At 42.6% G+C, this 22,496-nt stretch overlaps 1 protein-coding gene across 1 annotated transcript in view; it reads left to right on the forward strand.

The window, feature by feature from the left end:
• Positions 1-22,496, forward strand: part of FAM120A (family with sequence similarity 120A) — a gene marked incomplete at its 5' end in the record, with an annotated part of 122,671 nt that overhangs the window by 89,308 nt on the left and 10,867 nt on the right. The window contains 2 exon segments of the mRNA XM_011927528.1: positions 10,257-10,506; positions 17,932-18,046. Coding sequence (XP_011782918.1) covers positions 10,257-10,506; positions 17,932-18,046 — 365 coding nt within the window.

Here is a 22,496-nt window from a genome sequence, read left to right on the forward strand (position 1 = left end):
GAATTGCCGCCACTCTCTGTAATTACCACGTCTCGGTAATCAGGACGAGTGTGTTTCTGTGCTCTGGTTTTCATGAAACAAAGATCTGCTCTCTCCAGAAGGCCAGGGTCCTGGAGAAAACTTCCAGCAGGTCTCTGACTGGCCATGTTTGTGCTGTTGGAGTGCCACCACGCATGGCTCTGCAGCTGTAGCGAAGGTCGTGGGACTCACGGATCGTCGCAGGATTGTGATGATTTGTCTCGGAATCCTCTGAGACATGTGCACTTCCAGCTGATCAACTCTGGGTCTGGGGGGTGCAGGTGGAAACACTGAAAAGGATGGAAAAGGTGGTCAAAGATGAGGTCAAAGCATTTTTCTTTTATCTTCTAGTGGGCTTGTATAATACTTGGAGAAAATGATACCTTTTTGTTCTAGGTAATTTTATTTCCTAATGTAAGGAATGTAAAAGTAACTGTATATTTAGTTGGAAATATAGAAAAGAATCCTCAAACATACAGTCTAAGAATATTATGAATTGTGGAAATTGTAAATTACTAGATCTTTCTTTGAGCCATGGATAATTAGTTACAGACTATTCATTTGTGTGGTGGGTCAATGCAGGCCTCCTGAGATGATGAAACTCCTTGTCAGCACTGACTGTGTGCAGTGCTGAGCTTTGGAACTTTAACCTAAGCTCATTAGATTTAAAATTTTTCTGTTTGCAATTACTATGACAAACTTGCAATCCATAAGGCGTTAAAGTGAAGCACTTCTCACTATCCTTCCTTGGTGATAGTTGTCCTGAGAGTGGTTGCTGAGCTGCTAGTGTGACTGTCACTGGCAGGAGGTGATCAGGACTTCTGTGTCTTTGATGGCTGGAGATACCATGTGGAACAATGAACATTGTAAATGACATTCTTCTCAAAGGTTCAGGACATTCTTCAATGTACCTGTTTTCATTCTTTTCTCACGTTGTGTGATCCATTTGCTCACAAAAGAATGGCATTTCTTTCTTTGCACATGGCTGGTCACTTGTCCTGGCCTGTCACTACTCTTCACTTCTCCTGCAGCCTGACCAGGCCCTCAGACCCCCTTTTTCCAGTTGTTCCTCTCTCCCGGGCTTAGCATGCCTGCGCTGCAGGCTCTGTCTAGCCCCAAATCCTGTGACATCCTGGGTGCTGCAGCTCCTTTGTCCACAGCTTCAGAGCACTGCACTGGCTTCATGGTAGAAGGTATTATTTTTTATTTGCTTGTGTGTTCTAAAAACAGTGTTACCTTTACGCAGCAAACTCCTTTAGGCATTTCCAGTGATCACCTCGGGCTGAATAGGAACGAGCTTTGTGGCTTCTGTGCTGTCCCGTGGAGTCAGATGTGACTGTCCCCTACCCCTCCAGTGTTGGGCCATTCGGCATCATTGGTGTGCTGCGCCATTTGGCATCGTTGGTGTGCTGCGATACCAAACATGCCCAGGAAGTGGAGTCTTGACCTGGTGCCTGCTGCATGTCTGCAGCACGCACGTCCAGTGGTGCTTCTCATGCTAGCTCCCCCTCAGCTGTCTTGGTCTAGGTTGAGAGGTCTCCGGCTGGGCCTGGGAGAGGCTGTCCTGTTAATGCGCAGTAGAGAAAGCTCTCAGAAGGGCCAGAATGTACAGAGCATGTGGATGGTGGGGGGCAGGAGGAGAGGTGGGGATTATGGAAGCCAGGGCAGGCCACAGCTTTCATGGTGTCAGACTGCCCTGAGCTTCAATGGGCAGACCAACTCCAGCTGGAATCAGAAGTCACAGGAATGCCATCAAAGGAAGAAAAGACAAGAAGGGTTGGGGAAGTCTGAAATGACTCAAGCGAATGGGGGTGCCATTGATGTCGGTGGAGGAGGAAAGAGACACAGGAGAACACAAAACAAGATGGTGGCAGCAGGTGGCACTGGATCTTCTCTTGAGATGTGGCTGAGATGGCCAAAGGAAGGCCGTATCTTCAAAGTGAGAACTTTCAGGAACTCCCTTCCTTCCTCTCCTCTTCTCCTCTCCTCCTTTTTAAGGATGGGAGACTGAATAGTTTTTGGTTATTGTTATGTTCTTTTTTTGACCAATGGGGAGGATTTAGTGGGGAAGAGGTGAGTTTATCAAAGAGAATAGGAAAAAATTAGTCCTGATAAAGAGTTTGTATTAGTAGCCTTAGGTGGGAAGGAGGAGCAGAGGCAGGAGTTCATACTTTGGGGCCACCTTTGTTGGTGAAGGCAGGAAGGATTGGGGATAAGGATGCATCAGATTTGGTTTGGGAAAGGGAGTCAACTAGCACTGAGGAAAAGGACAGAGGCCCAGCCAACCGCGCTTGTTAATTGATCATGGAGCCTGGGTATTTTCTCCACTGTGGAGGCTGAGCTTTGCCAGTGGTAGTTTAGTACTTCTTTGATGGTAAATGAGATTTTAAAAGTGATTTCATAAACATTTATGTCTTTTGCTATTGTGTGTATTACTCTTAGAGCAGTGTGCAGCAGGCAGTGAAAGAATGAGTAATTGGTTTAGGTACACACAGCTTGTTGGAGATGAAGACCTGGTTTGGTGCATCAGAAAATTAAACTCTGTTGTGTGAGAGCGTGCATAAGTGCTGAGATGCTTTGAAAGGTCAGTGGTAAACAAACTGCAGTCTTTTCTGCTCAAGTGATTTATGAACTTTGATTTTGACTTTTCTGTAGAGATGGGAAGCCATTGAAGGTTTGTTACAAATGATGTTTCCATTTAGAAAGATGAGTTGGATAGCGATGTATGGACTGAACCAAAGCAGAAATGAAGCCTTTAAGTGTCAAAGATAGAGCAGGTGCAGATGACCTTTGCCTAGACAGTTAAGACACTAGAATGTAAGTGTTTAGAAAGATGCATTATTAATGTGCTATGACAAATACAAATTTATTTCTGAATGGAAAAGATGTATAGATTTGACCTGAGTTTAGAAGTTGAGAGACCTTACTCAGTACCGTAATTTCAGTGGTTGAGATTTTTATAAGCAGCTTTGGAATCTAGGTCTTTATAGGGAGCTGATAAAATTGAACTTATTTCATGCGTAGTTACATTCATGAGGGGGAAACAAGCCTATAAAAAAGGTTTTTATGTCAGTGATATATCCATGATTATCACCCTAATTGGAACACCAGCTCTCCAGAAGGGATATTTTTGTTTTGAGAATATCTTGTGATTGTTAAGCCTCAATACTCTCAACTTGCTCAAAACCAACCTTGTTTGAGAATTGAGTAATGTGCACAGTGTGATCTATGTTCATGAACATTGCATGCATTAAAATGCCTTCCATATAACCTGTTCATTAGATTTTAGCTGATTAAATACTGACCCTGCTCGAACCATTGATTTAAAACTTCATTACTTGAAATACCTATTAATTGGTAACACATATTTGTACTGAGGAGAGTGCTACAGCTTCTTGACAATCTAAATAGGATAGGAGAATGTCTGATTGTGCACAATGAAGCTGACATTGAAAAGTTTCTCAGGAGTTCTTGATTGACAAGATGGAACAATGATTGTATTTAGATCTTGTTGAAATTTGCTGTCTAATCTATGGCCACTCTTGGACCACATGTAGGTTGAATGAAATTATTGTCATACTGGAAGATCCATAAGCCAAAGAAAGAGTCCTGGGAGGCCCTGTCCCTGTGAAGGATTGTTCTCCCCCAACCCTGCTTCCTTGACTTTCCAAAGTGATCTGGCAACCCAGCCCTCTGCATATGGACTCCAGAGAGAGCCTGCTGCTCCAGCAGCTGGTGTGGCCATTTCTGAATGGAAAATCTGTGATCTAAAATAGCTTCAGAACCTTATCTGCACAGCTGTATGTTCCTGTTAATGGTCACTGTAACAATAAAGAATGTCCCAAGATGACCTTATTATCAGAGAGAACTATTCAAAAGGCAAGCATGTTGAAGTCTTAAGGGCTGCTTAAAAATACTTAACTCTCAGCAGATTTAAGTCATGTATATTCATTTGGAAACCTAGTCAGTGATTAAGGCATATGGTCAAGTGTTCATGATTTATAGCTAGCTTTCCTGTGATTTACCAAACTTCCATTTTTAAAGTCACTATATGGCGAAAGTAGGATATGAGACCCTCAAAAATTTCTAGCCCTTCTGCTCCTGAACTAGATGATAGCAAAAAAAAAAAAAAAAAAATTCCAGCCTTTTGAAAGTCATGTTGTATTATGTGCTGGCAATTTATTTTCCACACCTTTTTTTCCATCCTTAAGTTCTATAATTTCACTTTTAGGAAATTCAGAAGAATATTTGCTTATCATGGCAGTATATGCCTTGGAATTCTAAGCCCTCTCAGTGGTGTACGTAGAAGAGAACTATTAACACCCAGGGGCATGCAGATTCCTCCAGACGTGATCCACGGTGATAGTGGCACCTGCTGGTAGGGAAGGTGGAACCCAGAGACCTTTTCTGTTGATGCTGGAATACAGGCTGGGCCTGGAGATGTGTCCAGGGTCTGACGCAGGAGCTCCTGGCTTTGAAGCCTTCACCTTGCAAAAATACAGATACTGTGGCGAGTTTCTTCTGCTCGTTCCTGTGGTGGAGGTGTTTATGTGCCTCAGTGGCTTTTCCTCCTTCAGAGTGCCTCTTGTCGCTCCCAGTCACTGGGGTTCTTTCTCTCCAAGGGTCAGTGGGAGAGGCTGCAGTGGTTTGAGGGCAAATGAGACGGAATAAAAGGCCTACATTTAAAAAGATTGTAGGGTAATAAGTATCCCCAGCTATAATTGAAGAGCACAAAGTTCAGAAAGTAAAGCTTAGTGATTTACACATTTTTAAAATTAACATCATCTTAATAAAATTGGCTTTTGTTTCTTGCCTCCCATTTCCTACAAAAGTCTTCCCTAGTACCTCAAAATTAAGTAAGTAAGAGAAACAGGCTTATAAAAAGTAGACAGATAAAAATTATACACACATGAAATAAATATGTGGAATGAGGGAGCAAGTTTATAGATGAGTACTATTTTTATGAGAGATTTTCCTGTATTTATTCCTGTATTTTTAAACCACCAAGAAAAGCCGAAAGGAGCATTTTTTCCTGGTCTAGTTTGCTTTAAAAATGTTTTTATTTGTGCCAATAATTGGAGTTGCTAATAAAAAGTAAACTAAGTCTGCTCACTGTGGATTATATTATGAAATAGAATACTTGAATCAATATTACTGTCCTGATTTAATATTGTGAAAACTGGTATTGTAAACATTTTTCCCACGATTTCTATGAAGGCTGCTAATAAGTCTGTCTGAATTTCTTTATTCTACAAAGCTTTCTAGGAGAAGCATTAAGGTTTTTTTCACAGAACTTTGAGTAGACCTAGCACAGCAGACGATTGCTTAGGAAGGCAAATGATATGACAGGCCAGTTTGTGATATTACTCTTTTGGATTAATATTTGTTTCATAAGTCCTCGTACTCTTTTTTTTTAACCAGTGTTACTTGCCAATCCTTGAGCTTTTGAGTTTCTAATATATTACGAATAACATACGTGGAATGAGGAATATGAATAGCATTTATCTACATGTCTGTAATACCGTGTTCTGCTACATGTCCTGTGCCTTACTAAGCAGTTATATTTTTGTGGACAGTGGGCTGCTCCATCCTCAAATATCAAAGGTTTAAGAAAATATCCACAGCCTTTTACCTTTGAGAATTACAGAGGGTGCGTACAGACGTATCAGCCTGAGGAAGAGAACCCAACGTGCTACCTACACGCTAGGGCTGCTTAGAAATTAGGGGGCAGTTTTTCTATTGGAAGGAAAAAAAACAGTCTTCATTGTATCCACTTTTCTGTTTCTGTCCTAATATAAATGAGTTGGAGGTTTTTGTTGTTGTTTATAATAATAACAACCCCAGGAAAGCTCGTCAAGTATAACAGTGGCTGCTCCCTAAGTACACACAACCAGAGTCTAGTCGGCCACCACCTTGGAAGCCATTCATCTGCCTGCATCTCTTCCTAACCTGTGAACACGTGTGCATGCATGCTGCAGTTCTCTCTCCTGTGTTCTTAGTAGGCATTGCTAATTAATGGTCGTGCTCTGGCACGGAGCTTAGAGACATACTTTATAATATGATCTTACAGGCGGCCACTCTAGCAAGTTGGGATTGGCTTACAAAATGAACCTGGGCTGGGATAGATCCCAAAGTCAGCATTATAACAGATTTCCAAGGTGGCTTAGTTGTCATGTTAAGTGTGCTCCTAAAAGAAGATGATTAACATCTGATGGAAAATATTGAGTTTTTGACTGACAACTTAAGTACGATAGTATTTTATGGCCCCAAATGATATTTTGAAGGGGTGCTTTCTGTAAGGAAAATGCATTATAAATGTAGCCTCCAGTAACATGTCTGTCCTAGAGTTGTTTTTGCCAGTGTAAAAATATGGTTTAGTTTAAGGTAAGGAAGACAGTTTAATATTCAGTCTTTCAGAAGTAGGCTACTTCCTGAAGTAGTGAATTTTTCTGACAGTGAAAAGATGAGATTAATATTTGTTGATGGTGATACGTGAGCTGACCTCCAGGAATCTTACTGTTTTAATAAGATGCAGTAGGAACATGTTTCTCTTCAAAACTACCAGTACAGAGTTCATTTTACACTACCATGCTCTAAGGCCCAGACGGTACCCACCCAGGATGTGCTGGAGCCTAGTGCCATGGGCAAGCCCACATACCCCCAGGTTTCTGTAAAAACTCAGATTACTTGCTGTGCTGGGTACTTTGTACTTGCTTATATTTCCTGTGGGTTGAGTAATACTGTGAGGGCTAAGAAGTCCTTCCTCCTGGGCAACAGTGACTCTTCGGAAGAAAGCAGCAGCCCAGAGAGAGAAGAGCAGCAGACGTTCTCATCTCTGGTGGCTACCCTCCAGCTGCCCCTTTGCAGGGGACTTGTAAAACAGAGCCAGGCATTTTTCTTTCCTCAACTTCTTCCACTCTTGAGGCTGCTGTTTCAACCCGAAAATTGGATGTCCCTTGGAATTCTTCATAAACACTCATTTGTAATTAATTTAATGTAAGTAATGTATAAAATGTGAATTGATCTCATTATCTCTACCTAATGAGGGGTGCTAGGTGCTTTTCGTGTTTAATCATCAGGACTGTGTTGCAAAGTTAGGTGTTACCTCTTATCTTAGTCCCTGGATCTAGGCCCAGGTCTGAGAACCCAAGGAGACCGTCCCTCTCAAGCACATGCCTATGCAGATCGCCTGCTTCCCCCTGTCCCAGCCCTACCTGGCACATAGTAGTTGTTCTGTAAATACTTATTAACTGATTGGCCTAAGGTTCCACCTCTGTTCTCCAGTGGAATACTCAAAAGTTCTCTAACTATTAGAGATGAGCACCTTTGCTTCTGGAGCAAGCCTTTGTGTCAGTCACATCTATTTTCTTTGATAAAGACATGTATTTCCTGAATTGGACTTGCTGTTCTTGTCATGACTGTTGCACATGGGCAACAACATGCTTAGTGCCGTGAAAGAGAACACTAATCCCCCTCTGTCCCTACTGCGTCTGCAGGCTTACCCAGGACGGTTCTGAGCCCTTCTAGGACTCGGAGCAGCCTTTGGCTGGAGTATTGCCATGAGTTCATCAACAAGAGTCCAGTTTCGGCTCTCAGGAGTGTGTTCACCTGTTTCCTTCTGGGCTGTGCCGAGTCTTGAGACACAGCACCAGGCCAGGCTCATTCAGGTACCCAGGAGGCCCTCTGAGCTCTAATGGGGAGAGTTGTCAGAGCCTGCAGCTGGAGCACATATTTCTGAGGGTACCATGCATTAGGACTAGTGCCTGTGACCTCCTCTTCACTTTGTGACCTAGGGCCTCACAGGATGAACTCTGCAGAGGCCTAAAAGTTTTGAAATTGAGAAGGAAAATCTACCAATAATTTTTTTTTCTAGAATGAAAACAAAACATGAATGATTGTTCAAATGATTAAAGAGAGGCAAGAACAGAGCCGATGAAAGGGAAAGAAAAAAATGACAAAGTTAAAGGCCAATTTAGTGAGACTGCCTCTCTTGAAAACCCCTAGGGGACTCCTGACATGCACCCCATAAACCCATGCTCTGTGTGTGGGGTATGTTTCAGTACGTGTATTGTGGTATGTGTGTGGTGTGGTGGGCGTGCGTGTGAGGTGGGGTTTGTTGGGGGTATGTTGTGTGAAGTATGTGATGTGTGCATGGTATGAGATGTGTGATGTGTGTGTCCCATGTGTTCGCGAGGTGTGCTTATGTGATCTGATAGCAACATAGCATATTGGTGAACAGCTCATTCTGGAAGCTCCCCTTGCCTGTTGTTCTCTTGGGGTGAAGCAGCCTTGGTGTTGGGTCACAGGAGGGAAGGCAGGTCGGCTCACAGGAAGGCCTGTGCATGGTAGTGGTGGTTGTGGAGATGATCCTGTATGTTCTGACACTACTTCTGGAAAAGCTTCTGGAAGCTGAGCTGTGCTGGAGATCACAAGATGGGGTGGGGGCGGTACCTTAGATTGTGCGTCCAACGACAGGGTATGCTTCCTGATGGAGACTTGATTGGTTTTATATCTGCACCTAAAAGTATTGAATAAAAACGAATAAGCATGTATTTATATATACATGTATGTCTGTTTTGACTTGATGGACTTTAAGCGTTTGGAGTGTTTGAAATATTTCTTTAACATCTAAACACTAAGATATTCACATGTAAATGAAAGATATTTGCCTAATGAGAGCAGTAACATTTTTGTAAAAGGAAACTTTTCAGTGACTGCCTTAACTTGCACCCCAGCTCTGCCCGGCAGGCTTCACATAAGGGGACACTATCTGGAGTTGGCTCCGGAAGGGCTTGTCACAGAGCCCTTGCCATGAGGTCTTGACTCAGCGTGTTCCTATAGGTAACACTGTTACCTGATTTGTCAGGTATTGAAATGTGTTTAAGCATTTTTTTTCTGTTGCTGAGAAACTGTGTATCCAAGTTTCTAACTCCTGGAGTTTTTCATGACATTTTAAGAGATTATTGTATTGCCTGACTATATTTAGACTCAGTGGAACTGGAGATTAGCCAGTAATACATTTAACTCTGTCCTGCTTTTGGACTCTTCAGAATGCCTTAGGTATTACTTTAGAGAAGACAAGCCCAGATAGATTAATGTAATTTGGATAGAATTAATATGTTGAAGATCAAATTAGAGTTTATGATAGCCTCCTGGTCTCCGTACAGCCACTGGCCTTGGAGTGGGCCGTGCACTGGAGTGTGTTAGCCAGGGACGGTGCCTTTGCTCATGTGTAGCAGCACTGGGCAAGGGACCACACCAGGCTCTGCTTTGGTTCTGGTGTTTATTCAACTAGAGTGAACCACTTGTTACTTATAAAATGCACACCAGACTTCCAGATTTCCCTATTGGGTTGTTACCTCAGTGCAGTTGATGAGATTTTAACATTCTACTGTGCAATATGGATTGTTTTTGTTTTATTTCCTTGTCATTGTTTTTTCCTTAATTTATGGGGAAATCAAGTGGGAAAATGTGCATGTTTATGTATTTGTAAGAATTAATTGACTAATAGTAAAACATCTGTGGATAAAAGGTATTGTTTCTGTATTATATCAACTTAGAACTTCTTGTCTTTTTTTGAGGCGAAATGTTGGATAACTTTACACCCTGTCTAAAGTCTTGCTGAATAGAATTACTGTGTGCTGGCATCATCTGAGACTTCAAAACTTGGAATATTTACATCTACTTATGTTTTACTGGCCAGTCTTAAAAATAGAGTTTAACAGTTACATTTGTTGAAGTGGGAGGTTTAGTAAAGTGGCTACTGCATGCAAATTATTTCTCAAATCTAATTTATGAGGGTATTTATCCATGTAGAAAGGGATTAGCTGTCCAAATTGGATTTTGTGTGTTAAAATAATTAGATAACCACATACTTCTGTGAATTACACTAATTGTTAAAACTAAAACTATTTGTAGATATAAAATATTAAAATGGATTTTGTCGAACATCTCGATTTATACATACCAATTATATGAGAAAATCAAGTCATGATTTGATTGGATGAAACTTATTTGTGGCCTAACTGAAAATCTGAATGAGCCATTAATTGCACAGAGTAGAGGGGCAAACAGAATGCCCACAAGGACTTGATGATTGGTGGTTTGCTAAGGAGAGAATGCATTGTTACCTGAGAGGCCAATCTTCAGACCAGTTACTAGAGCTGCTTGTGTTTGTTAAGACTGAAAGTAGGTGAATGATGCATGAATGTGTCTTTTCTGGCTTTTTTTTTCTGTAGTCTCACCAGTGATCATTAAAGAATGGGCAGCTTACAAAGGGAAGTCTCCCCAAACCCCGGAACTGGTTGAAGCTCTTGCCTTCAGGGAGTGGACCTGCCCCAACCTGAAGAGGCTGTGGTTGGGTAAGGCGGTGGAGGACAAGAACCGCAGGATGAGGGCCTTCCTGGCCTGCATGAGGTCGGACACCCCAGCCATGCTCAACCCTGCCAACGTGCCCACTCACCTCATGGTGCTCTGCTGCGTCTTACGGTGGGTGCCATGCATGGGAAGTGGGACCTGGGTCCCAGCCAGGTGTAGGGACCGTGACCCCGGCATCAGATGAGTTCGAGAAAGGATGTAAAGTTTATTCCTGATCAATCATGTTGTGTCTTGAAATTTATCCTCATCCTGTATTTATATATGTGATAGAAGTGTAGGTTATGTAAATGTAAAATATGTTTTAATTTATATGATACAATATGTTTATAGGTATATTTTGTAAGCATGTATGGTATGTAAATATTATATAATGATTTTAAATATAGTTTATTATTTAAATATTGAAGATTTTGAAGGCTATAAGGGGGATTCTTGTTATATATTATTTGGAGTTCTTCTATAGGGAAAATGTGCCACTTCTTCCCCCTTCATTTATTTAATCATTTACAGTCACACATTGCTTAATCATGGGGATACATTTTGAGAAATGTATCATTAGGTGATTTTGTCATTGTGTAAAACATCGTAGAGTATATTTATACAAACATGATGGTCAGTATTTATGTATCTAAATGTGAAAAAGGTACAGTCAAAATATGGTATTATAATCTTATACCATTATATATGTGGTCCGTTGTTGACCAACACGTTAGTGTGGCACATGCCGTGTTTATATCAGTATGGGCTCCTTTCCTCTTTTTATAGGGTCATAATCAATTCACTTGGGGTTATATCCAGCTCTGCCTTATCCTTACTCACATTGTCCTGACTCTGGCCTCGGGAGGTCTCTTAGGTTGGCCCGCGTGACACACAACATCCTCTTGTTTTGGGAGAGCTTCCTGGCTTTTTTGCCCCATGAGATGCTTCAGGCGTGCTTGTGTTTCCCTGCTCCAACGTCAGCCATCTCTCCAAAGAGCAGCCCTGGTTCCTTGTCATGAAAAAGGTGTCTGGAAAGCAAGGTGTGGGTGCTGGTGTGGTCCTGCTGCTGGGATGCCTTTGTGTCTGTGTCCTCACAGCCCACAGCTCAGGTGTATGGGTAGATACTGTTGATGTTTTGAAGTTCAGTTGAGTTGGGATGCATACTGGGTGTTCTTTAGGTTTTGGAGTTGATTGGTTTGGTTTGGTTTTAAAAGAACCTCAAACATAGAGAAAAGTTGCAAGTACAACACAGAAACTTTTTTTTGACTTAAATACTTCACTGATTTTCTAACAACTGATGGCATTTTACTTCATAACCACCATAGAACCATGAAAATCAACCCACAGTGATGCTGTGGTCCATTCCACCCTTCAGAGCTCTTAGGCTTGTTGTCCCAACAGTGTCCTTTATGACAAGGAACCTGTTCCTGTTCCAGGTTGTCTCTGCTTTCAGGAGTGACACCCTGCCTGGGGATGCACACCTCCTTCTGTCCTGTTAGGCAGGACACTGGCTCTGAGGGTTTGCAGGGTGACTGTGGCTTCTCCGTGTGGAGCTGCTCTCACCTTTTGTAACCATCTCGTGTGGAAGAGCTTGGAGGCCCTGTAAAGGTTTCACTCCTCAGCCAGCCAGCACAGTTTTATCAGCATGGACTCAGAGCCTCCTGTTTCTCTAGGAGTCTTCAGCTCACTGCACCATCATCTGTTTTGATGTTCCCTTTGTCACCTTGCAAACTGGCCTTCATCATCTTCTCTGAGCACCTCCTTTCTTCTCCACAGATGTTCTGCTTGCCCCTGTGTCTCCCTGCCTCAGCTCTGGGATCCCCATTTCTCCAAGCAGCCCCACTTCCTCCAAGTAGGGGATGGCATTTAGAAGTCAGGCTCTCAGAGTCGGAGGTTCCGTGCTGTGGGAACTTTGCCACCCTGGCCCTCCCAGTGCAGCATGGGAGGATCCACCCTAACATTGCTGCTGCGTATTCCTATATCTCATTAAAACGGTGGATTCACCCCGGTCTCCCCAAGCTGGCACAGTCCAGTGTCCCTCCCCATGTTCCTAGGGTACGGTCTAGCATCCTGCTGCATTCATAGCTTCTGACTCTGGCAGTGAGAGGCTTGGCTGGGAAGCCCCATGGCCTCTTACTTGGTCAGGATCCCTGTGTGGCGCAGTCCCCATTGCCCCTGCTTCTTTTGGGACCCGTCTCACCCTCTGAGCTGGCACTGCTTTTGCAGGCACTGACCATCCCTCCCACTGGGTCCCAACTACCTGACTTTGGGAAGGGAGGGACAGAGCTTATTCATGTTTTTATTTCCTGGTGGTTCTTAAATTGATAACAAATGTTAAGGCCAATAACTTACTTAGGAAGACTCAATTAAATGGAGATTGACTTAGATCACAGTGTGTCAGCTGAACGTGATTTCCACTGAAGACTGACTGATGGGAAAGACTCCTTTTTTAATTTTTTTTTTTTGAGACGGAGTTTTTTTGCTCTTGTCGCCCAGGCTGGAGTGCAATGGCGTGATCATGGCTCACTGCAACCTCCGCCTCCTGGGTTCAAGTGATTCTCCTGCCTCAGCCTCCCAAGTAGCTGGGATTACAGGCATGCACCACCACCACACTTGGCTGATTTTTTTGTATTTTTAGTAGAGACGGAGTTTCACCATGTTGGTCAGGCTGGTCTTGAACTCCTGACCTCAGGTGATCCGCCCACCTCGGCCTCCCAAAGTCCTGGAATTACAGACATGAACCACTGTGCCCAGCTGATTTCTTCTTTATTTTTGTTTTTAGAGGCTTCTGGTTTCCTCTGATGGCAAATTCAATTAAGGACATGTTTCTATCAATAACAATATTATATTCGTAGAAAGTTTAAGACTTTGGATTCTGTGAGATCAAATTAGCAATAATGAATTTGATTTTTTTTTGTATTTTTCTCTTCCAAGTTTAGTGTGATACATGGCCTTTAATCTAGCAGAGCACCTGACTGGCCACCATATACTTGACCTAAGGTACATACTGGGACCCTGAGTGAGGACACACTCTGGGGCCCCGCGGCTACGGCAGAGGATGAGCTGCTGTTGCACTATAGAGGGCTAGGGTCACATCGTTTCAGCTTCGTGTTTAAGTTCATGCTCAGACTCTTGATGCCGTCCCATCTGCTGTATTTACTCTGCTCCTCCTGTGGCTGGTGCCTCGTGGCCTGCTGTGTGTGAGCACTGAGATGCACGGACAGGGAAGAGGCCATGCATGCAGCTGGTCCTCATGGCAGTGCCTCCCAGCCCACTCTTCTGTTTGCTCCTCTCGATGCCTGGGGCCTGGCAGCGGAGTGCTGGCCCTTTCTCAGCAGTGATCCCGGAAGCACCTGAGCCGTCTCCTCAGCATTGTTGAGATGGCCGTTAGCAAGGCAGAAATGAATGGGCACAACCATGCTCCAGTAGCCTTCTCTTTACAAACACAGGTAGCCAGCTCATGGCTATAATTTTTTTATTCCTTTGTAGACTATTGTCAATTTCTTTTGGACACATGTTTCTTCATGATCAGAGTCAGGGGATGCATTTGGGGTGGAACCCCACAGAAGGGGTATGGTGGTCCCCTCATTGCTCCCTAAGGCAGTTTAGTTTTTGCTTTTACTAGTGATGTTCACATCGATCACTTGGTTAAGGTAGAGTTTGGGCATACATATATTTTAAATGTTATACTAGGGCAGCGATTGGGATGGACAGGGGAAGAACATCAGTCAAATCTCTAGAATCCCTGATAGCAGAGATGGGGGATGGAGTCTGAGCAGAGGTTGCTGCCGTGTGAGGGTGCAGGCTGAGGGCACAGAGCAGAGCAGGTCTTTGTTGGGGTTGCAGCATGGATAAAATAGACAAGGCTCCTGTCCAAAAGCAGCAGCTTATGTTCTTGTAGGAGCAGTGTGGCAGACACGAAGATGCAGACTGGGTTAGGTTTTAGAAAAACTTGACTTAAATCAGTAAATACAGTAACAGGGATGGAGGCCATAAGGCTCCAGAGCAATGCTGGCGCCGTCAGTGTGTGCTCTGGAGGTGCCACCCTGGTGGCTGGTGGTCAGCCTGGGTGATGCGGCAGGCGGCCTCTGCTGGCTGAGGCCTGCTTCTCTCCTTTTGGAGCTCTGGGTTCACCCCAGCTTCCATGCTTGTAAAGGGCAGCGAGAGGAGATAGGGTCAAGGTCATTCAGCCTTAGGAGAGCTCCAGAACAATTTATGCTGCCCCCACCATTCTGTGGTAAGGAAACGAAGGCTGCGGGAGTTTGCAGAACTCCCTGAGGCCCTATAGCTGGCTATATTAGCCCATTAAATAACTTTTTCATAATCTGCTTGATTGCACGGAAAAGAACATGGAGAGAAAAAATTTCCAGAAATACCATAGGTAGATTTAGTAGTGTAAAAGGGATCTGAAAACATTCTAAATGCACAGGTAGGAACAGCACAAATAGAGAAGCTGACCAAGAGTTAAGTTCTCAGCCGCTCTTACCTTGACTCTTTTTTTTGAGACGGAGTCTCGCTCTGTCGCCCAGGCTGGAGTGCAGTGGCCGGATCTCAGCTCACTGCAAGCTCCGCCTCCCGGGTTTACGCCATTCTCCTGCCTCAGCCTCCGGAGTAGCTGGGACTACAGGCGCCCGCCACCTCGCCCGGCTAGTTTTTCGTATTTTTTAGTAGAGACGGGGTTTCACCGTGTTAGCCAGGATGGTCTCGATCTCCTGACCTCGTGATCCGCCCGTCTCGGCCTCCCAAGGTGCTGGGATTACAGGCTTGAGCCACCGCGCCCGGCCCTTACCTTGACTCTTAACCAGGATCTCTGTGTTTTGGTATTCTATGTATGTATGTATGTATCTAGTAATTCATACTCTGTATCCAGCAAGGTGTTCAGAGGACCTACGATGAAAAGGGTCTAAACACTAACTCTGTTATCGAATGCCAGATGGAGGAAATAGCAGATAGTCTGACCAACAAAATTGTTTGCTGTCCTGGCGAAGTTGAGTTCTGAGAGTCTTAGCTGCCAGGAAAACCAGGAAAGATCCTGAAAGAACCAGTGTGTCTGCAAGACAGTCTTTTTCTGATTCAAAAAAAAAAAAAATTCCTTTTTTTTGAGACGTAGTCTCTGTTTCCCAGGCTGGAGTACAGTGACGCCATCTCGGCTCATTGCAAGCTCCGCCTCCCGGGTTCAGGCCATTCCCTGCCTCAGCCTCCTGAGTAGCCGGGACTACAGGCGCCGCCACCTCACCCGGCTAATTTTTTTGTTTTTGTATTTTTAGTAGAGACGGGGTTTCACCACGTTGGCCAGGATGATCTGGATCTCCTGACCTCGTGATCCGCCCGCCTCGTGATCCGCCCGCCTCGGCCTCCCAAAGTGCTGGGATTACAAAATTGTAAAAGGAACCAATAGCCAGGGGCTGAGGTAGGGAAGACTGGGGAGTTGTTGTCTAAGGGGAACAGTTTCAGTCTGGGAAGATGAAAGGAGTTCTGTGGATAGATGATGGTCATGGTTGCACAGCAATGTGAATGTGCTTAATGCCACTGAACTGTACACTTAAAAATGGCTTAAATGGTAAATTTTATGTGTATTTTACCTCAATTTAAAACATAAAAAGAAATGAAAATAAAAGGAACATAAAGCATAGATACTTAAGGCAAAAAACGTTGTATATAAATTTTTTGAGACAAAAATGGGAGGAGGGGACCTTCTTCATATTTGCTGTTTCTTGCATCCAGCCCTGATTAAAACTCAGTAAGACCAGGCCGGGTGCAGTGGCTCACGCCTGTAATCCCAGCACTTTGGGAGGCCGAGGCGGGTGGATCATCCGAGGTCAGGAGTTTGAGACCAGCCTGGCCAACATAGTGAAACCCTGTCTCTACTAAAAATACAAAAATTAGCCAGGTGGGGTGGCGTGTGCCTATAGTCCCAGCTACTTGGGAGGCTGAGGCAGGAGAATCACTTGAACCCAGAAGGCGAGGTTGCAATGAGCTGAGATCATGCCACTGCACTCCAGCCTGGACCACAGAGCAAGACTCCATCTCAAACAAAACAAAACAAAACAAAACAATAAAAAAAACCTCAGTAAGACCATTGTATTTAAGATTTGTAGCAGTCAATCAATTGCAAAGGATGTGATTTTTGTCATTGCAAATATTGATGGTTTAATTAAATGAAACTTTCACATCACTCTTTTATGTATCTCATCAAATATAAATACTATAGAAATGTAACATTCACTGTTTGTTCACCTTGAAATTGCATTTACATCCTACTTTTGCCACATTAATTTGACCATGATGTATATAAGCTCTCTGTGCCTCGGTTTCCCCTTCTCTAAATTGGGATAATTATTGTTCCTGTCTCAGAATTTCTGTAACAGTAGATGAGTTAAAGTGTGTGAGGTGCTTAGACCAATGCCTTGGCACCTAGTGAGCACATAAACTTTCCGCTTTGGGCTTCAACTGAAAATATATCTCAATGAGCTATCTAGAACCTCCCCTACTTAGTTTGTGTTCCCATGGATGAATATTAATGCAAGAATGACTTAGTGCTCAGCACCAACTCTAACCCTGGGTTTTGTTAACTCAGATTTTAAGCGCTGAGCAGGCTTTGCAGATGGGAACGGAAAGAGCTTTGTTAAGCATGTCATGGTTCTCTGAACTCCTTTTGAATTATTTGCCAGAGATCACATAGTAATCTATCATCAGAAGTTATTTTTAGTGATCAGCTGGCAACCTGATTAGGTCATCCTTCAAGTTTATTGAATGCAAAGAACTGGGAACCATTAGACTTCAGAAAGGTTTATGACTAAGTCATTATAGTTAGCCCTTCACTTTTTCACACCCAGACACACTCTTTAGGGTTGTGCCTCGTGCAGTGCTCCAGGGTGTTTGTGATTCAGGCAGTGCTGTTACTGAGAAGGGAAGGAGACTCCCATGCGGACCTCTTCTAGTTGAAGCCGAAGATTTGGAGATTGATTGTCCTTTAGCAGCCACTTCAGGGTGCACACATTTTGCTGTGGTTCTAGTGATGGTCCTACGCATTGCTTTTCTTGAGTCTGACTCCCGCTTACCTTGTGTTACCGACCCCATCTTCGGTTGTTTACCTGCTCCCCGGACCTGCAGCTGCAGAGTGGCCAGGCAATGGTCTTTGCTTTTCATCTCGGGATTTGTCTTTCTTATTTATACCTAGAGTCTGCCTCCTGGGTATCCTGGCTTGAACAAAAAAATGAATGAATCCTGAAAATTGGTACTTAGCATGTACTTTCAGGGTTTAAATGCTTCACAAAAGTGAGGTTGTATCAAAAATCCCTGACCAGCTAGTTTTCAGTCTCCACAATTTAGTGTGCTATTTTTAATTACTCTAAAGTAAAACATTCTGATCATCCTGTTTTCATTTGTAATGGCATCATCAAATGAAAGTAGAAAAGTAGAAAAACTGAATAAGAAATCACATGAGTCTTCTTAGCTCACATCATCCGGAATTTACCTAGAACCTCCCACTGGGCTTGTCCATATGACGGGCGACCACATAGTAATCACCAGCCTTTTGTTTCTGCCCCTCACCAGGTACATGGTGCAGTGGCCGGGAGCACGCATCCTGCGGCGTCAGGAGCTGGATGCCTTCCTGGCTCAGGCGCTGTCCCCCAAACTCTACGAGCCTGATCAGCTCCAGGAGCTCAAGGTAATTTGTCAGCCTCATTGCATTGTCTTGGACAGTCTCGCTTTGGATTTTGGTGTAATACAGCTAACTTTCAACAGGCAGAATTGCTAATTCTTTAAACTAATTGCTTTAGTCCACTAAACTAATAATACTAATATGATAAGAACTTGATCAATCGCCTTCATGGCAAAAGGAATATTCCTTTCTAGTTATGGATTTGCTATCCCCAGTTTGGAAATGATTAGTCCCACTTTGTCAGAGAATGGTTTCCCCTTGTTTACCATTGGATGTTTATTCTTATGTATCACATCATGAAATAAACTTGCCTTTTATATTGTAGGGGGGGATTCCAAACCCTGAGAGGGCTTGATCTTAAGAATTTTCTAACATCTAGCAAGGATTCTTTTTCTTATTTCATTTCACTGTTCCTAATGACAACTTTAGTTTTCTCTAAAAAATATTCTTTGCCCCTCTACTATTATAAAATCCCTTATAAAAACCACTTGAAGTCAACGATGTTACATCATCATTTCTATCCCCTTTTAAGTCAGCATTTAACATCATATTCCTTTTAATTTTGCCTTCTAGTAATTCCTTTTGTTCTTTGTTTTGACAATATTGATTTTTCTCCAAGTTGTCACCTAATTTTTCAGTGTGAATATCTTTTTCAGTATACTTTCATTAGTTACCTGGTTCACATGGTTGTAATTGCTTTCTAATTTCCATATTAAATTTTAGAAAGTTCAAGACTTTTCAAAGCTAAATTAGTAGATCAGCCTTTTCTTTTCAATGTATAGGGTTTCGTTTTTTTCTTTGCCATCAGTTCTTTTGTTTTGTTTCATTTTGTTTTGTTTTATAGAGTTTGATTTGTAATCAGTTAATCTCTTTCCACAAAATTGCCTTCACCTTTAGATCTTTTTGGTATTCTTTATGAAGGCATTCTTTCCATAGAGGGGAATTTTAGGCTCACTTAATAGATTTTCAGTATTCAATAGCTGTTGCTTAATAAATTTCTAGTTTTCCCTAAATTATCATGTTAAATTGAATAATTTGATGTTAAGTGGCCCTCCTCAACTGTGTGGAGCTCACCTGAGACTTCTTATGACTTAGAAATAAGCTAAGTAAAAAAACCAAAACTTAGGAGAATTCACTTCAAATTGTATTCTTTACTTTGTAGATCAAGCTTTTCTGTTTGTTAGACAGAAATTATTATTTTTAATGTTTTTGAATTTACGTTTCTGTTTTCAATGTTTGGTCAGGTGTCCCCGTCAGGCAGTGTGGCTGGTGCTAAGTCAGGTCCTTTCCCGTGTCCTCACCTGGTTTGTCTCATCACCACCGTCTTCGTCACAGACTGTGCTTCAGGGGGTTGGAGATACTTTTGCTAGAGTGTGGTGCCATCCCTCTACCTCTACTCCTGTTTCTCTTATATAGATTATTACATCAGTATTGACATCCCAGTTCTGAAAATCAGACCGCCAGGTATCAGGTATGCCCACTAAGCCTTATTCACCATCAAGTTACTTTTACTCAAAGTTCATCTTATATCCCATATCCTTTTCATTTTTGGATCAACACATAGGATATAACTTTTGAAAAACAATCACACTCGAAGCTTTCATTTTGGTTCTTTTGAGATCTTAGTGCTTTCATGGTTTTCTCCTGGTTCTTCATCTAAAGCCAGACATTTGTAGAGATGTGCTCAGAAAGACATATGTACGTATAGTAAACTTCAGTCTGACTCATCGATCCTCTGGGTCTTGCTTGTCTGGAGGTCGACAGTTCCCTTTCATAAGAGCGGCCTACACCTGTAAGTGCTTCATTTTCATGATTAGTGTAAATTCTGAAAGAGCTATAAGGAAAAATAGCATTTGCTGGGGGGAAAGGCAGTTATTTGCTTTTTTGTTTTTTAAGATTGAAGATCCTCTCAGCTATCATCAGATTGAGAATTGATAGGAATGATCATTATTTAAATGCTACAAAAATTCCTATGCAGAGCTGAGGGTTCCAAAATTCAGTGATAGAAAATTAAATGCTAAAATTGCCTTTTCATTTAACCATTAAATTTTTTTGCAATATCAAAAGCAGCAACAGTGCTTTGTTGTAATACACCATTTCATGGTTTGTGATATAGTCAACTCTTGAATGTTAACTGGTGTGCCTGGGCCTGCTACCCAGTTTGTGGATTGCCCAGACCCTGTTTCTCTTCTCCCATTTATCGCCCACTCTGTGGTTGGCCATCAGAGGAGGAAAAGAGGAAGGAAAAACCCAGTGATGACAGTTAGGACTCTTGTTAGCTTTTTCTGATGGGAGGTTTGGTGGGAAAAGACATTGAAACCATTAGTTACAATGAATTTTTAAGAATTTCATCTCATCCATGCTTTCTTCGTCCACCATGTCCATGAATAATTGAGAGTGTTCCATGTGGCTCCTTGAATACCTGTGACAGTGATTGATGACCCTCATTTTTCCTGTTATATTTTTTAAGCCCTTCTCCTAGGTTACCAGCATGAATGTAATTAAGGTAAAATTAGCACTGACCCTGTGTTTTGAGGAGGGTGGGTAAAGGATGAGAAGGAACTTTGTACCATTATAGTATTTGTCCAGTATCTTTCTCCCTTGCCTTGACATCCCTATAATTGCCTTAAATTCTTTTAACAGTTTCACATGCCAAGTGCAGAATATAAAAGATGGAAAATGAAGAGCTTTAAAGACAGTATTAGGGGCGTGCAACATGTCTGTGATACGTGTAAGAATTATTTTGCATATAGGTAAATATGACAAATTGAAGTAAGAGTCTGTTGCCCAGTAATCAGATGTTGGATGAAGTAACTTTACTGGAATTTGGTTCTTGAGCTAATTGGTCAGAGAGATTAACTTCCATATTTGCATTTCCTATAAAGTCAGAATTTTTTGTCTGTATTTCTCTAGTTGAGGAACTTTGGATGATGTTGAATATTTTATCTCAATTAATAGAATGAGGTTAGAATGTGAGTATTGCAACCATTTTTATAATCAAGCGTTCAGATTTGGGTTCTCCCAATTACCAGCTCTGTGACCTTGAACCCTCTGGGACCCGTCTGTACAAGGGAGTACTCTTTAGAGGGGCCTGTGTTCTTTGTTGTTTAGAGATGGCAATGAGATAATGAAAAAGCAGCGCTTGATACATATTTCTTAAGTTCCCTATAAATATTAAGTATTATTATTTATATAACTAACATTTAGGGAAAGAAAAACACCACATAATGTAAGTTTAAAAAATTGTCAAAGGAAGCAAATTTACACTGCAATCAAGATTTTTATTCAGATTGTTTATGCAAGCTCTTATTCTAAGAACTTTTCTCTGTTAGATTAATGCTAATTGAACTAATTATCTTGAAACTATAAATATCTTTTAAAAAATTCTTAAAAGTATAATCCTTTAATGTTAAGGCCATTTAATACACACACACACACACACACACACACACACACACACACACACACTCTGTAGCCTTGCTATATTCTTCCTGTCAGCAAATGTGGAGATTAATAGTTTTAACTAGGGTGCTTCTGTGCCGTATACATCTGCTGCTGTTTCTTAAGTTTGGCGTGCAGATAGCTGTTTGCTGGATGAGTGGTTTTGAGTTACATTGGATGTGATCATCACCAGCCCGTTCCTAAGAAACACCTGCAGGGGCCGGACGTTGTGGCTCATGCCTGTAATCCCAGTACTTTGGGAGGCCAAGGCAGGCAGATCACATGAGGCTACGAGTTTGAGACCAGCCTGGCCAACATGGTGAAAACTCAACTCTACTAATAAAGTACAAAAATTAGCCAGGCATGGTGGTGCACATCTTTAATCCCAGCTACTAGGGAGTCTGAGGCAGGAGACTCGCTTGAACCCAGGAGGCAGAGGTTGCAGTGAGCCAGGATTACGCCACTGCACTCCAGCGTGGATGACAGAGTGAGACTGTTTCAAAACAACAACAACAACAACAACAACAACAAAAAACCCGTTAGGGTGGTGCTGCATGTGCTTTCACAGAAGGTGTTGGTGGCATTTTATGTTTTGACAATTGGACATTTGGATAGCCAGGCAAACAACTTTATAGCAACATTTTCGCTCCTTCATCCTTGACCTGGATTCTCTGTTCTCTGGCGTAGGGCAGAGAGAGGGGCACAGAGGCCCCTGGGCTAGAAGCAGCGGAGTCCCACCTGACTGGAAGGGATTTGTGGTCATCGTTTCTGCAGTGCAAGGGGCCAGGATATGGGTGTCCTATTATTCATGGGCCACACCTCTGCTTGGCTGCTTTCTAGCAGGGTCGGCTCCCTCTTTCTGCCTTGAGAATTCTCCCTTTCTGCAGCTCAGAGGTGGGGGTGGCTGGGGTCTAAGTGAATCAAGTACATTTTCTCCATTTGTTCTAGTATGACCTCTGTTCCTCCACTTTGCACGTAAATATAAAAATACATCTAATTCTATCACCGCAGCCCT

The sequence above is a fragment of the Colobus angolensis genome, unplaced genomic scaffold, assembly GCF_000951035.1.
Source record: "Colobus angolensis palliatus isolate OR3802 unplaced genomic scaffold, Cang.pa_1.0 Scaffold72, whole genome shotgun sequence".
Lineage (NCBI taxonomy): Eukaryota > Metazoa > Chordata > Mammalia > Primates > Cercopithecidae > Colobus > Colobus angolensis.